General features: G+C 45.7%; 1 protein-coding gene across 8 annotated transcripts in view; it reads left to right on the plus strand.

Moving 5' to 3' along the window:
• Positions 1-453: 453 nt before the first annotated feature.
• The window catches only part of XYLB (xylulokinase), a 49,302-nt gene continuing 33,489 nt past the window's right edge, over positions 454-16,266 (plus strand). For 5 of the 8 annotated variants that reach the window (XR_009222136.1, XM_058555231.1, XM_058555271.1 and 2 more), the window contains exons 1-6: positions 454-545; positions 1,849-1,931; positions 10,931-11,000; positions 12,844-12,924; positions 15,119-15,205; positions 15,840-16,019. Coding sequence is in view for 7 of the 8 variants with exons in the window: in XM_058555231.1 (XP_058411214.1) it covers positions 489-545; positions 1,849-1,931; positions 10,931-11,000; positions 12,844-12,924; positions 15,119-15,205; positions 15,840-16,019 (558 nt within the window). In the remaining variant the exon portion in view is untranslated. The remainder of the gene's footprint in view (positions 546-1,848; positions 1,932-10,930; positions 11,001-12,843; positions 12,925-15,118; positions 15,206-15,839; positions 16,020-16,266) is intronic. The other 3 variants (XM_058555249.1, XM_058555280.1, XM_058555289.1) reach the window with 1 other exon arrangement.

A 16,266-nucleotide genomic window follows, 5' to 3' on the forward strand; every position in this document is an offset into this window, starting at 1 on the left:
CCCCAAGGCACATTTCCCTGTGAGCCCCGAGTCACCACCATGAGTGGACAGCTGCTCCAGTATCCAAGAGACAGCCGTGGGGAGTCTCTAGGCCCAGAGCCACCAGAGAGACAAGCAGGGACAAGCCGGCTTAAAGCTGAAACCTGTGGCCCAGGTGTCATTTGAGGGAAGCCAGGCCGCCTTAGGGCAAGGCCTGTGCAGAGAGCACATGAGGATGGGGAGCAAGGGTAGGGTGGGGTTGGGAGGGAGCGGGCTGCGCAGAGGGTCCCCGTCTTTTAAAGGTTCGGGGCCGAGGCCGAGGCCAGACGTGCGTCCCCGCCCCGGTCCCCCGGCAGGCGGCGCCAGAGCCGGAGCCCGCCTGTGCCTCGGGTCCAGGAGTCCGTCCGGGCGGGGCGAGGGGCGGGCCCCAGCGTCTCTGGGCGTTGGAGCGCGGCGACAGTCACGCCGCGGGAAGGACAGACGCACGCGCCGCCGGACCCTCCGCGGCCATGGCCGAACACGCCGCTCGCCGCTGCTGCCTGGGCTGGGACTTCAGCACGCAGCAGGTACCGTGGCGGGCCCCGGGTCCAGGCAAGCCGGGGCCGCCTCCTCCGCCACGCCGGGCCGGCTGGCGGCGACCCGGGCGCCGGGAACCCGGGGCCGAGCCGCGGGCGCGCCTCTCTCTTGGGTTTCCCGGGGATCCGGCGCCCCCTGCTCTGCAATGCCTTGCCAGTGCCGCCCGCCCGCAAGGTGCGACCGCGACCCCGCCTGGACCCCTGCCCTCCCGGGAACGGCGGGCGCCCCCACCCCACCCCGGCAGGATCCCGCGGCACGTGGCGGGAAAGCGCCCAGAGGGGCCAGGGGCCCTGGAGTACTCGCGCGCCGTCATGGGCACCGAGTGACAGGGACCCGCAGGAGCTCAGCTGCTGTAAGACAGAGGAACAGACAGACGGGTAGACGTGCACACAGGCGTGACCAGTGACCTGGAACCAGATCACTGCTTGAAACCTTTTTTTTTTTTTTTAATGAAATGGCAACAGTGTACACATGAACTTTGTTCCACCCTGTGACATCCTTGGTTTGCACCAGTGTGCACAGGTCAACGTGCCCAGCACTGCTGGCTGGAGGATTGGGCTGTGCTGCTCCTAGGGCCCTGCAGACAGGCAAACAGAATCCAAATTTGCCTTAAAACTGGACGTGGGTGCCAAGGGGCTCCTTCTCCTGAACTTGGGAAATCAACACAGCTGCAGTCAAACCCCTCTCCTCAGATGGGTCAAGGGAGGCAGGCCTCAGCCAGTCCCTGACCAGAAAGTCCTGTGGGACCCTGGAGAAGTCAGGTTGCCTTGCTAGACCTCAGTTTCCACATCTGTCCAGAAAACCCCTGAGTTTGGAGGTCTGTTCCATTGGGACGCTGTAAGTCTCTGGACCATGATCATGGCCTATGGGAACAGCCCAGGGGCCTTGCCTGGTGTCTCAGATCCTTGCAGATGTGGGCCTTAAGAGACATCTCCAATTCCTTCCCCTTTAGGACTTTCTCAGACCTCCTTGCCAGACGCAGGAACTAGCTCATCAATGAACACCTATCTCTAGAGGGCCTTGGCTTTGGCTGTTCAGGGGGCAAAGATTTCTTGAGCTACATGGGTGTTTCTAGTTAGCCTCAGCTTCTTCATTTTACTAAATCTTTGGGTATGTCCCCAGATGAGGCCTCTGTTGCCATGGTTACAGTGATGCTCCCCAGCCTTCCAGGAGGTCTCTAGGGTGAACCACTCCCTTCTAGGGTGCTGGGCTTCACCTAGTGATGTTAGTACCCCTGGGCCAGTGTAGAAACTGAGGAAAATTCTGTACACCATTTTTTAAAATGCCTTCCAGGTGAAAGTTGTTGCTGTTGATGCAGAGCTGAACGTCTTCTACGAGGACAGTGTGCACTTTGACAGAGACCTTCTAGAATTTGGGTATGTACCTAGTATGCTTGTTGTGTGTTGCGGGGGTTGCTTTTGGGATCCTCCCTCAAACTTTTACATTCATAGACAACACTGTTCTGGCTTCATCAAACTGCAGGAGTGGTGGTCTTGGTAGAACTCTCAGCATCTTTTTTCAATGCCTGCGATAGGCTCTCTATTCATTCATTCATTCATTCTCATATATGCAGTAGGTATCATTGTAGACTTATTTTGTTCCAAGCACTGTGCTGGGTGCTGGGATTTGGTAGGGAACCAAAAAGAGGCATGGTCCTTGCTCTCAGAGTTTCCTCTTGAGTGGGGGAGACTGATGTCAATCAAAGAATCTCACAAAAGAGTATTTGCTTATAAACCCAGATAAGAGAAGGAAAGGAACTCACTTCTCCAAGCACTTATTATAAAGAAATGTGACCCGTACTTGGAAGAGGGAGTCAGGGAGGGTCCCTGAGGAAGTGGTGCTTAAGCCAAGACCTGAGTGAGTGAGGTTAACCAGGTGATGGAAGAGAAAGAACATTCCAGGCAGAAGAAACAGTGTGTGCAAAGGCCTTGTGGCAAAAAAGAGTCATTCATGGAATTGAAGAAGGCCAATATGGCTGGGGAGCATAGTTTGTCTTCATTCTAAAAGTTGTGGTTGGCCACTGAAGGGCCATAAGGAGTAAGGAGGAGATGTGACATGGTTGTATTTTTGTTTTGGAAAGATCTCTTCGGGTGCAGGGGGAGAGCAGAAGGAATGTGGCTGGAGTGCATGTTGGGAGACCATTGAGGAGGTTTTTGTGGATCATCTGGGTAAGAAATGATGGTGTCTTGAAGGAGAGAGATCTGGGTGGTAGAATTGACAGGTCTTGGTGCAGAATTGAATGTGAGATGTGACCGTGAGTTTTCTGACTGGCCTTCAGGATGGATGGTACACTGTGGAAGAGAATTGATTTTGGGGGAAAAGATCATGAGTTTAGCTGTTGTGTATTAGCTTGGTAGGACTGCCAGAACAAAATACCACAGGCTGGTGGTTTAAACAATAGAAATTTATTTTCTCACAATTTTGATGTCTGGAAGTCCAAGATCAAGGTGCTGACTGGGTCAGTTTCCTCTGAGGCTTCTCTCCTTGGCTTGCAGATGGCTGCCTTCTCGCTGCATTTCACATGATTGTCCCTCTGTGCATGCTCACCCTGGTGTTTCTTGGTCTGTGTTATCTGTGTCCTAATCTCCTTTCCTTATAAGGTCACCAGTCATCCTGGATTAGGGCCCACCCTAGTCACCTCTTTGTAACTTAATTACCTCTTTAAAAGCTGTGTCTCCAAATACAGTCCCATTCTGAGGTACTAGGGATTAGGACTTCAACATAACAATTTGAGGGGGACAAAATTCAGTCCATAACAGCTGTAGATTTGTTGATTTTGAGGTGGCTCTGGGAGGTCCTGGTGAAAGTGTCCCTCTGTGTCTGTTTTAGATATCACTTCCTCTTTGAAGCCTTCCCTACTGGCTCTTCGTGTTCCTCTCACTGCTCATCACGTCGTGTTGCCATTTTTCCCCCTCAGCTGACGTGCCTCCTTTGAGCTAAGGTTGGAAGCCATCTTGCTTTCATATTTTTTATTACTGCAGGCCACGTTATGTTTGAGTTTTGGTAGTTTGTGTTTTTCAAGGAACTGGTCCATTTCATCTAAGCAATGAAAATTGTGGTCTAGAGTTGTTCATAATATTCCTTTATTCTCGGGGCCAGCCCCGGTGGTGCAAGCGGTTAAGTGCGCGCGCTCCGTTTCAGCGGCCTGGGGTTAGCAGGCCCGGATCCCGGCGCGCACCAATGCACCGCTTGGGAAGCCATGCTGTGGCGGCATCCCATATAAAGTAGAGGAAGATGGGCACGGATGTTAGCTCAGGGCCACTCTTCCTCAAGAAAAAAGGGGAGGATTGGCATCAGATGTTCGCTCAGGGCTAGTCCTCCTCACAAAAAAAAATATAAAAATAATAATAATAATAGTATTCCTTTATTCTCCTTTGATGTCTATGGGATCACTAGGGATGACCCTTTTATCATTTCTGATATTGGTAATTTATCTTTTTCTTTTTTTTTCTTAGCTTGGCTAGAGGTTTATCAATTTTATTAATCTTTTCAAAGACTCGGCTTTTATTTCGTTGATTTTCTCCACTGTTTTCCTCTTTTCATTCTCGTTGACTTGTGATCTAATTTTCATTATTTCTGTTCTTCTGCTTGCTTTACACTTAAATTGCTCTTCTTTCTCTAGTTTCCTGAAGTGGAAGCTTAGATTATTGATTTTAGGTCTTCTTTTCCAATATATACATTTAATACTATAAATTTCCTTCTAAGTGCTGCTTTAGCTGCATCCCACAAATTTTGACAAGTTGTATTTTTAGTTAGTTCAAAATATTTTTAAATTTCCCTTGAGACTTCTTTGACTTTTATGTTATTTGGAAATGTATTGATTAATTCTCCACATTTTCCAGCTATCTGCCTATTGTTGATTTCTAGTTTAGTTCCCTTATGGTCAGAACATACATCATATGATTTGTATTCTTTTAGATTTTTAAATTCCCTCTCCCTCACTCTCTTCCATTCAGTGAGTCAGTCAGTCCTCTCCACTAGACATCTTGGGAAAAAAAAAAAAAAAGGTCTCGGGGCCAGCCCAGTGGCGTAGTGGTTAAGTTCATGTGCTCCGTGTTGGTGGCCCAGGGTTCACAGATTTGGATCCTAGGCACAGACCTACAAACTGGTAATCAAGCCATGCTTTGGCAGGTGTCTCACATATAAAGTAGAGGAAGATGGCCACAGATGTTAGCCCAGGGCCAATCTTCCTCAGCAAAAAGAGGAGGATTGGCAGCAGATGTTAGCTCAGGGCCAATCTTCCTCACCAAAAATTAAAAAAAAAAAGGTCTCCATAACCAAAATACAGTATTGCTTTTTTTCTCAAAGTTACATTTTTAAGATCTTTTAAACCAGATATGTACAGATCTAGTTCATTCCTTCCCCATCCCCAGATCACTTTCTAGCCTTGGAGGTTTTTTTTTTTTAATAATTTATTGAGGTATAGTTGATATATAATAAACTGCACATATATGAAGTATACAGCATGATAAGTTTTGACATATGTGTTCCTCCATAAAACTATTACCAAAGTCAAGATAATAAACATTTCCATCTCCCAAAAGTTTCCTTACTCCCCTTTGCAATCCATCCCTCTTCCCCACCCCCAACCCCTGGCAACCACTGATATGTTTTCTATCACTATATATTAGTTTGCATTTTGTAGAATTTTATATAAAGGGAATCAAAATTGTATACTCTTTTTTTATCTGACTTTTTTTTTTACTCACCATAATCATGTTGAGATTCATTCATGTTGTTACATGTACCAGTAGTTTGTTCTTTTTATTGTTCAGTAGTATTCCGTTGTATGAATGGACCACAATTGGTTTATCCATTCACCTGATGAGGAACATTTAGGTTGTTTCCAGTTTTTCATTATTACAAATAAAGAGGCTATGGAATTCACATACAAGTCTTGGTATGTACATAAGCTTTCATTTCTCTTGGAAGTAAAATACCCAGGAGTGGAATGGCTAAGTTGTATGGTAGATATATGTTTAACTTTTTAAGAAATTGCCAAATTCTTTTCCAAAGTAGTTATTTTAATAAAAAATATTTTATTGTTAATAGACATTACATGCACTTAGTATGTAATACAAAAGAAACAAAAAGTATACAGTGAAAAGTCTTAATCTCTCTGTGATCTCATTTCTCTCCTCCTGCCCTCCTCTACAAATAACTTCTTTAGTTAGTTTGTTGTGTATCCTTCCGGTGTTCCATAGAAATGGAAATATAAGCAGATATGAATATTTTTATTTTCTTCCTTTCTTACACAAAACATACATACCATACACACTATTCTGTACTTTGCTCTATTCATTTTGCAATAACTTGGCTATGTTTCCATGTCAATACATAGAGCTTCTGTGTTCTTTTTATAGATGCTTAGTATTCCATTGTGTAGATGGACCATCTCCTATCGAAGGACATTGAATTGTTTTCCATGTAAAATGATGTAGTAAATTACGTTACATGTGCCATTACAGACATGTGCCAGTTTATCTGTAAGATAAATTTTGGAAATAGAATTGCTGGATCAAAGAGCAAATAGATTTATAATTTTGGAAAATGTGGTCAAATTGCCGCTTGTAGGGATTATATTGATTTCACCCACCAGCAATACGTGGGGGTGGCTGTTTTCCTACCAGGCTGCCAATTCAGTTTGGTCATAAAAGAGTTTTTGGTCTTTTGCCAATCAGAGAGATGAAAAATGGTATCTCTGTGTAGATTTACTTTGCATTTCTCTTATAAATGAAGTTGAGCATCTTCTCATATGTTGAAGGGCTACTTGAATTTTTTTCCTGTGAAGTTGTTTTTCATGTTGTTTGCCTATTTTTCTTTGGGATTGGTTGTCTATTGCTTTTGTTTATAAATTCTTTATAAATTCCTTTGTTTCTAGTGCCGTAGAGTTGATTCCGACTCCTAGTGACCCTGGGTACAGCAGAGCAGAACCCTGCCTGGTCTTTTTGCACCATCCTCTTATTTTTCGGCACTATGTCAGACAGTGCTCCACTGCAATTCATGGGGTTTTCATGACCAATTTTTTCAGAAATGGGTGACCAGGTCCTTCTTCCTAGTCTGTCTTAGTCTGGAAGCTCTGCTGAAACCTGTCCACCATGGGTGACCCTGCTGGTATTTGAAATATGGGTGGCATAGCTTTCAGCATCACAGCAACACGCAGCCACGATAGTATGACAACTGACGGATGGGTGGTGTAGTTCCTAGACCAAGAAACAAACCGAGGCCTCGGTGGTGAGAGTGCCAAATCTTAATCACTAGACTACCGGGAACTCTTTATATATTAGGATAATTATCTCTTTGTTGTTAAATGAATTGCAAATATATTTCTCAGATTTTTGTTTGTTTTTGACTTATGTGTGGGTTGTTGCTGTTGTTACCATACATGGACTTTTGTGTTTTTTTTTGTTTTGTTTTTAAAGATTTTATTTATTTATTTTTTTCCCCCCAAAGCCCCAGTAGATAGTTGTATGTCACAGCTGCACATCCTTCTAGTTGCTGTATGTGGGACGCGGCCTCAGCATAGCCGGAGAAGTGGTGTGTCGGTGCGCGCCCGGGATCCGAACCCGGGCCGCCAGCAGCGGAGCGCGAGCACTTAACCGCTAAGCCACGGGGCCGGCCCTGGACTTTTGTTTTTTTATGCCATCAAATTTCTCAATCTCTGTCATTGCTTCTAGATTTTGAGTCAGTTTAAAAGGTCTTCCTCTCTCCAAGATTGTGAAGGAACTCACCTATGTTTTCATCTAGTTCTTATAGGATTTCAGTTTTCTCATATAAAGATATTTGGAGTTTATCTAGGTGCATGGTATGGCATTTATATCCAACTTTAGTTTTTTCCAGATGACTCTCCAATCATTTTAACATCATTTTTTTAGAAGTCTGTCTTTACCTCACTGATTTGAGATGCCAGCTCTATCATGTGCTAAATTTCTGTGTGTCTAGGTCTATTTCTGGGCATTTTCTTTTGTTCCATTGGTTGGTGAGTCTTCATGAGCCAGTAACATATTGTGTCAATTATTCCAGCTTTATAATATGATTTAGTATCTGGAATTGTTGCTCTCTTCTGATTATTCTTCTATTTCAGTTTCTGTTGCTATTCTTTCTTCTTTTTTGATATGTACTTAGAATCAGCTTTTAAGTTTCCAGAAAGCAAAATTGTTAATATTTATAGTTAATATTTATTAAAATAATAATTTATTATTATATATTAATATATAATAATATATTATTATATATAATAATATTTTATATAATAATATATAATAATATATATTATAATATATATAATAATATATATTATTATATATAATAATATGTTATTATTAACAATAATTTATTGTTAATATTTATAATACATTTATAGATTAACTCGGGGACAATTGACATATTTATGAAATTGAGTCTTCCTGTCTAAGCACGTGCTATGTCTTTCCCTTCCAAGTCTTCTTTTGAGTATTCCACGTGTGTTTTAATATGTTTCACATACGGATTTTGTACATTGCAGTATATTGCAAAAATGACCATGATTCTCCATGCCTCCCTGCACCAATGCCCTTTGCAGTGTGACTTTCCAGCTCCTTCTCTCAAGAGATAGAGTCATTCCCTGGCCTGTTGATTTTAATCAATAGGATGTTGGGGAGGTAACACTGTGCCAATTCTACCCCTAGGCCTCAAGAGGCCTTGCATGCTTCTGCTCTCAGTCTTGGAACCCTGTCCAGCCACCACATGAGCCAGCTCAGGCTAGCCTGCTAGGGAATGAGAGACATGTGGCCTAGTTGCCCCCTATCCCCAGCTAAGAGAAGCAGAAGCCAGCCGCCAGAAGCAGAGCCCTCTAGCTACTGTTAGCTGGCCACAAATATGTGAGTGAGCCCAGCTGAGACCAGAAGAACCACCCAGCTGAGTCCAGCCCAGTAACTGACCAACGGAATTGTGAGCTAAGTGAGCTTAGTAGCTTCAAGCCACTAAGTTTTGAAGTGGTTTGCAACAAGGCAAAAACTACCTGGTGCACATAACTCTTTTGAAAGCTTATTTATAACTATTGTATCTTTTTACTACAGTAGAAGAGAGGTTTTATAGCAGAGACTGACACACTATCCTCTAAACCCTCAGCGATGTGAGGACACAGTAAGAAAGCAGCCATCTGCAAACCAAGAAGAGAGCTCTCACCAGAAACTGAATTTGCTGAATTTGCACGGACTTCTAGCCTCCAGAACTGTGGGAAAATAAATACCTGTTGTTTAAGCCACCCAGTCTGTGGTATTTTGTTATGGCAGCCCGAGCTGACTAACATTGTGTGCAAGTTTTTGTGTAGACTTGTTTTTATTTCTATTCATTTCATTTCTGTTGGCTATGGAATTGATGGGTCATATGGTAACTCCATGTTGAACATTTTGAGGAACTGATCGACTTTTCCAAAGCAACCATACCATTTTACATTCCCACCAGTGGTATATGAGGGTTCCAATTTCTCCATGTCATTGCCAACGTTTGTTTTTGACTATCTTTTTAATTATAGATTATAGCCATCCTGGTGGATGTGAAATGGTATGTCATTGTGGTTTTGATTTGCATCTTTCTAATGACTAATGATGTTGAGTGCTTGGCCATTTGTATGTCTTCTTTGGAGAAATGTCTATTCAGATCCTTTGCCCATTTTTAAACTGCATTATTTGTCTTTATATTGAGTTGTAAAAGTTCGTTATATATTCTGGATACAAGTCTCTTATCACATATGTGATTTCAAAACTTTTTTCCCATTCTGTGGGTTGTCTTTTCACTTTCTTGAAGGTCTTTTGAAACAAAAGTTTTTAATTTTGATAAAGTCTAAGTAATCTATGTTTTTTCTTTTGTTACATGTAATTTGGTACAGTATTTGTTAGGTTTTGGTGTTAATTTTATATTTACTTTATTAAAAGATTTAGAAAATTTTTCTTCTTTTAGGTGCTCTGGAACAATTTAAATAGTATTAGAAATATTTGTTCTTTAAAGATTTGAGAGAATTTTTCTGTGAAACCATTTGTGCCTGGAGCTTTTAGGGGTATGGGGTCGTTCCAGTCTTCCTTCTTAGTGGGAAGTGCCAATTTTTAGTTGTTAACTACATGGTAGAATGTTTGGTTGCAATTTTCATCTGTTTTGTAAAGGCAGCATTTTTTTCTGGTGAGTTTTTTTGTCTATAGGAAAGTTTACTGTTCTTTTCCACCTTTTTCCTAATAGTATCTTTTCAAAAATATCAGTATTATTGAGTATAATTTTTGTATGAAAAGAAGCATCCCTTAAAATGTACAATTCCATGCATTTTGACAGAGGCAGACCTGTGAAACCGCCACCACAACTAAGATACAGACCATTTACGTCACCCTCAAAAGATTCTTTGTGCTCCTTTGCAGGCTGTCCCTTCCTTCCCATTGGACTTGGGAAACCACTGATCTGCTTTTTCCCAATAGGTGGATTTGCGTTTTCTAGCATGTTACATAAAGGGAATCATGTAATATGCACTCTTTTGTGTCTGGCTTCCTTCACTCAGCATGATCATTTGAGATTCATCTGTGTTGGTATGCGTATCAATAGTTAGGTTTATTGCTCTGTAGTCCCCTGTGACATATATGTACCACAATGTATCTGTTTACCTGCTTAGGGACACCTGAGTTGACTCCAGTTTTTTGTTATTACAAATAAGGCTGCTATGAGCATTTGTGTATATATCTTTCTATGGACTTACACTTTCATTTCTCTTGGCTAGATACTTAGGAGTAGAATGGCTGGGTCACATGGTTATCGAATACTGTCTTGGTGTGGATTCTGAGCCTGGTTTTTTTAAACTCATAGTTGAAAGGGTTAGATTTTATCAAATCAGCTGTTTGCATGAGGGTCTTGTAGGAATGAGGAGGGTAGGGAGAGGGGTCCAGGTAACCTTCCAGGGCTTGCAATCCAAGGATTCCCTGGTCTGATAGCTAAAAACTTTTCCCACAGACACAGCACATCTGTGTAGCCACACCTCTTCTACCTCTCTAAACCCAATGGATGTGGGAGGGCTTCTAATCCAGCCTGCACTCCCCAAGTCCTTTCCTGGCCACTGAACCAAATGACACTGTGCTTCCTTCTAGGGTGACCCCTCATATTTAGAGGCTTGTTTTTGCTGGTGCTGTCTGAGAATTGCCACCTCTGGGCCACTCTGGGCAATTTCCATGCCTTCTCTTTCCCCCTCACCCAGCACTCATGCCTGTTCAATCTAGAGTTCCTGCTCGAGGTTGGGGTAGGGGGCATTTCTCCTTCCATTGGAGGTATCCAGGATCTACCACCGCTGTGCACCTACTGGCTTTGCCATGCTCAGCCTGCCTGAGGCTCTGTTCCACATTCTCTCTTGTTCTCCTTGTAGGACTCAGGGTGGAGTTCATGTTCACGAGGATGGGCTGACAGTGACTTCTCCAGTCCTGATGTGGGTTCAGGTAAGCACAGGGATTCCTGTCCCTCTCCTGTTCCCAGCCCATCTCACAGGCAGACCTGGCAATTTTCTAGGAAGCCCAAAGGTGGCAGCTCATGAGAACATCTGTTGAGACCAGGTCCTCGTGGGGAAATGGAGTCTGCATGGTTCCTAGGGCCAGACTCGGCCTTAGCTGGTGTCAGTACTCCTGAGCTGAGAAGATTCACAAAGGGCTTCCAGGTCCTGAGCCATAGTGGCTGGAAAGTCCTGCTGGTAACCCTCTTTAAAATACCACAGAGCAAACCTTTTCCAAACACTCTGCAATCAGGCCCTGTGGCCACTTTTGTACCCTGAGATCCAAAGACAGCCCTGGGGGTCTTAGTCCTCAGCCCCCAGACCCTTTAGCTCAGGGGCAGACGCCCTCAGAATGGCGGCTTACGACCTGACCATTTAGGCTCAGATCAATCTGAAGCCAGGCCTACCTGCTCAGGACCAATGAGAAAGGAAGGTGCCTGTTGTCAAATCTGGGTGACCTAGGGGGCCACAGGACCAGGGGTGTGGACAGCACAGACAGGCGTGATAGGGCCAGAGGCTGCCTCATATGCCACAGGGGACTCAGGACCCTCAAACTAGAGGCCAGCCAAAAGCAGCACTTAATGTGTCTGCCAAAAGCTTTTCCAGTCCTTCAATACCTGTTTAACCAATTCCCTGTACTAAATTCTTTCTGTTAAGATAACTAGTATGATTTCTCTTTTCTCAGCTTGACCCTGACTCATACTGGAGGACTGGGGTAAAGGATGAATTTCCACCAGACAGGCTGGCCAGAATGTACTCAGAGAGCTGAGCCAGACCAAGGGGCAGTGGTGGCAGGGATGGGGGTAACAGGCAAGAGTTGGTGTCTAGAGGTCCCAGTGATGATTTCAAGTGCTTCTGATAGGCCAAGGCCTTAACTTGGTGAGACAGCAAGTGGATAGAGAGCTAGGCTTGGGGTTGGGCTCAGGGTGATTTCTGATCCTGAGCAACCCCTCAGAACTGGACCTGTTCTAGCTTTGCCAATCCCTGCTCCAGCTGTGCCCCACTCCTCGCTTGAGGTTTGGCAGCAGGGCCAAGTTGGCAGCCACAGCCAGGGTTGTGAAATGAGCCCTCCCAGTGTAGGGTGGGGATGGCGGGGTCAAGCCAAAGCTCCAATGGCTTCTCTACCCTCAAGGAAAACCCAGCCTGGGTGACTCTAATTCCTGCCTTGAAATCTTAGAGGAAATGTCAAGCTCTGTTGGGCAGCACCATCCATCCCACCTATGAGGTCTTGCTAGAAAGAAGATTCCAACCAGATGGTGGAGGGTGGACCAGGGGGTTGACACAAATGGCCACTGCCTCTACCTATTCCCTCCAGCCCTACACTCCTGGACACAGGGAGTCTAGGCCTGGTGCCCTGTTCTGATGGGAGCCCTCTGCTTTGCTCTTCACTTCTCCATTGCAATGAAGTCATGTCTCTAATGTGGTGGGTTGAAAATACAAGTAAAAGAAACCAAAATTTGAGCCACCTTGTTTTTGTTCTTCCTGAGTGCTTGGAAGTCACAAATTGGAAGAGCAAAATTTGAGGATTGATGTTTTATGAGTCCATTTATTTAAAATATATTTAGCATAGTTCACTTTTTCATTTGATTGATACCTGCCTGGTATCAATGCAGGTATCAATCAAATATCAATGCTGTTTAATTAATGTATTCTAGTGTTTACAAATCCCGAGACATCAATTCTCTCTTCATCATCTCTGCTGTAATGGCAAGCACTTACGTTTCCATTTTGAGGCTTGTGTGCCTGATTTGGTGGTTCAGTACAGTCATGGTGGATCCTGTTTTTCTTCCCAGGCTTTGGATGTCATCTTGGAGAAGATGAAGGCTTCAGGCTTCGACTTCTCTCAAGTCCTCGCCTTGTCTGGGGCAGGCCAGGTGTGTTTGCAGCAGCCTCCGTCTACCACGTGAGGGAGGCTGTCTTGGGTAGTGGTGTGGGTGCCGAGAGGATGGCTCCCCTAGAGGGAAAGTGCTCAGTCTTGAAAGCCACTGCACACATTTTGTTGTTAGTAAAAATCCCTGTGGCTGTTTTCCCTTGGAGGATGTATAGCTTGGCTTGTTGCAAAAAGATCTGAGACAGTTCTTAGGATTAAGCATTGTACAAAATAGGACACTGGGTGAGGAGGGACTGGCTAGAGGTCCTCTAAGTGGGTGGAGGAAGCATTTGATGTGAATTTATTATGACTGTTTGGGGCACTAAAATTGCTTTTCTCTTCCCTGGAAATAAAAGCAAAGTCAGAAATCATAATAATAATGATTAGCAGTTTTAGTAGTAGAGATATTAGTAATAATAATAACAAAGAATGTTGACTGAGCGCTTAGTGTATGCCAGCTTTGCACTATCTAACTGAATCCTTATAATGATTCTACAAGGTGGTAGTGTGGAGAGGTTAGCACAGGGGTTCAAAGTATGCTGCCCAGGTTTGATCCCCAGCTCTGCCATTTACAAGCAGTGACCAGGGGCTTGTCATCCAGCTTTTTGGTGCCTCCGTACCCTCATCTGCCATAGGATCAATGTGAGTGTTAAATACATAGAATAGTGCTTAGTACATAAAAGATCTTACTTAAGTTTTAGCTACTGTTTTTATTATCCTTGCCATTTACATGGGGAAATTGAAGCACAGAGAGGTGACATCGCTTGCCCAAGGTCACATGGCTGCTAGGAGGGGGAGTTAGGACTCAAGTCAGTCTCATCCTCCAAATCACTTTGCTCCATGCTTGATTAGTGCGTTTTCACCTCCTTGTTAGAGAGTGCTTGCTAATTTTTCTGGAGATGCCTCTTCTTCCCCCTGACCTAACAGGAATTTGTTACTTCTGTCCTTGTTAAACTGAACAGATTCCCTGGGGGATCTTATCTGCTTCTCTCACCTGAACCCTGGGCCTGGACACCCTCTCCCTCCTAGGTGTCTGCCCACCCCCATGGCCAGGTGTCCCATGAACACCTCAAACTTATCATGTCCTAGACTGAGCACTCTGTCTCCTCCCAAATCTCGTCTTCCTCTGCTTCCCTTTCTCGGGCAATTCTCCCAATCCACCCAGGGCCACAACCCAAGCGTCATCCTTGACTCCTCCATCTTCCCACCCTCGCATCCATCCAGGGGGTCCCCACGTTGATTTGTACATGACTCTTGAATCTACCAACTCTTCTCCAACTCTGCCTGTGTTGCCCCAGGCCTAGTACCCATCATTTCCTCTGGGCCTCTGCTTTGGCCTCCCTGCCTCCAGCCTACTTCGCCATGACTCCCACAGGCTTTTTCATATATTCATCCCTGGCCACGTCATTCCTCTGCTAATCCAGAGTTCCCACCATCTCAATATAAACCCCAACCTTCTAAGCATGGATGTCAAGGCCCTGGTGCTCAGACTGCCACCTCACCCTCCAGCCCCATCACCTACCTCCTGCCCCAGCCTCAGGCCTGCTGCTTAGAATGCCACCCTTCCCTGCACCTGCCAGGCTCTCTCACCTGTGGTTACTCTCCGCATGGAGCATCCACACACTCAATTCTGGGATCTTTTGCTAAATATCACGTCCACCTCTACCCATCTGTACTCCCAGCTGGCTCAGTGCCCCTCCTCTGTGTTCCCACAGCCCTGTCACTGCACCTGCAGGGTTTTATAATTATACGTTCATGTCTTTTTCCCTGACTCAACTCCAGTATCCTGCAGCATAAGGACAATACTACCTTATTCATCTGTCCCATGCCTGGCATGATCTGGGTGCTAAATAAATGTTTGTTGAATGAATGAATAAGTGACTGAATGAGTGCATTTCAGGTAATATTATGAGCAATAAATTTAAATACAGTTTTACAAAGGCACCAAAATCCAGACCAATAACTCTTTCTTGGACCCTTCCTACAAGTTTTGAGGTAGACAGAGCAGAGTTCCTCCCCATTTTATAGAAATGAAAACCAAGTCGCATAAGGGCGATGAGCTCTGTGACTAAGAAGTGCTACCGGTGGGCTTGGAGCCCAGTTCTTTGGCCTGTGGTCTGGGGTCTTTCTGGGTCTGCAGGAGGCTGTGACACCGCTGTGTGGCCACATGAGTATGTGCTTGGGTTTTCCCTTGACAGCAACATGGAAGTGTATACTGGAAGACTGGGGCCAGCCAGGTGCTGACAAGCCTGTCACCAGACCTCCCGTTACGTGAACAGCTGCAGGTAACTGTGGGCATGTTGCAGGAGTCAAAGAAATTTCTGTAGAGGGGGGAGAAGGGCCCTGAGCCCTGTGGGCCCTGAAGTCTGGGGCTTTTGCACATTGTCAAGGGTGTAGGCAGGTTGCTTGGGCAGCAGTCCTGTGAGCATGGTCTGCCCTGCCTCCCTGCGATGCATGTACCTGGTTTCTAGACAGAGGGCTAACAGCCCTCATTACATGGGTCCCCTCCTGCCCAGCATGACTCTGGCTGGTTCCACCCTCAGGAATCTCTCCCCAGGACGTGATGGCTCCTGGTGATGCAGGGAAGCCAGGCTCTGGTCTCTCCTTTTCTCCTGGGCTCTAGATGCCCCGGCAGAGCTGCCCTTTGCTGCAGCCGTCGTCCTTCCCTGCCCATCTCTGTGTCACCTGCAGTGCTCAGGCACCCTCACCAGGACCTTCAACCTTGAGCTTTCTGGGGAGAGATCCCACTGGGCCAGGCCAGGTTTGGGCATGCAGAGCTTGTCCATGGGTCTTCCAAGGTCACATCCAGAGAAGAGGTGCTCACACCTGCTGTGATGGGCAGTGTCACTGCCAGCGTTGGGGTGGCCCCCAGAATCAGCAGGCAGAGCTCAAGCCTGTGCCTTTGTCCCTTCTCTTCAGGCCTGTTTCTCCATCAGTGACTGCCCAGTGTGGATGGACTCCAGCACCACAGCCCAGTGCCGCCAGCTGGAGGCCACTGTGGGTGGGGCCCAGGCTCTCAGCTGCCTCACCGGGTCCCGCGCCTATGAGGTGGGCAGCGGCCACCACAAGCTGGGGACTGAGGCTGGTCCGGGGAGAAAGGTCTGGTTGCTGGCTCTGGGCCCTTCTCCCTGGGTGTCTGGGAGGACACAGCTGGTGACCTGCCCCCATAAGGATCACATGAAGCTGTGTGGAGCCTTGACTGGGCACTCTGGTCCCTGATTCTGATCAAGGTCATCTTGCCTCCCTGTGCTGCCCGTTGAGCAAGGGCAGGCCTCCTCCAGCATGTCCCCAGGTCAGAGCCGAGGTGTGAACACGGCTGTGCTCCTCATATCGAGCTGCTATGTAT

Source organism: Diceros bicornis, chromosome 2 (genome assembly GCF_020826845.1).
Source record: "Diceros bicornis minor isolate mBicDic1 chromosome 2, mDicBic1.mat.cur, whole genome shotgun sequence".
In the NCBI taxonomy this organism is placed as follows: domain Eukaryota; kingdom Metazoa; phylum Chordata; class Mammalia; order Perissodactyla; family Rhinocerotidae; genus Diceros; species Diceros bicornis.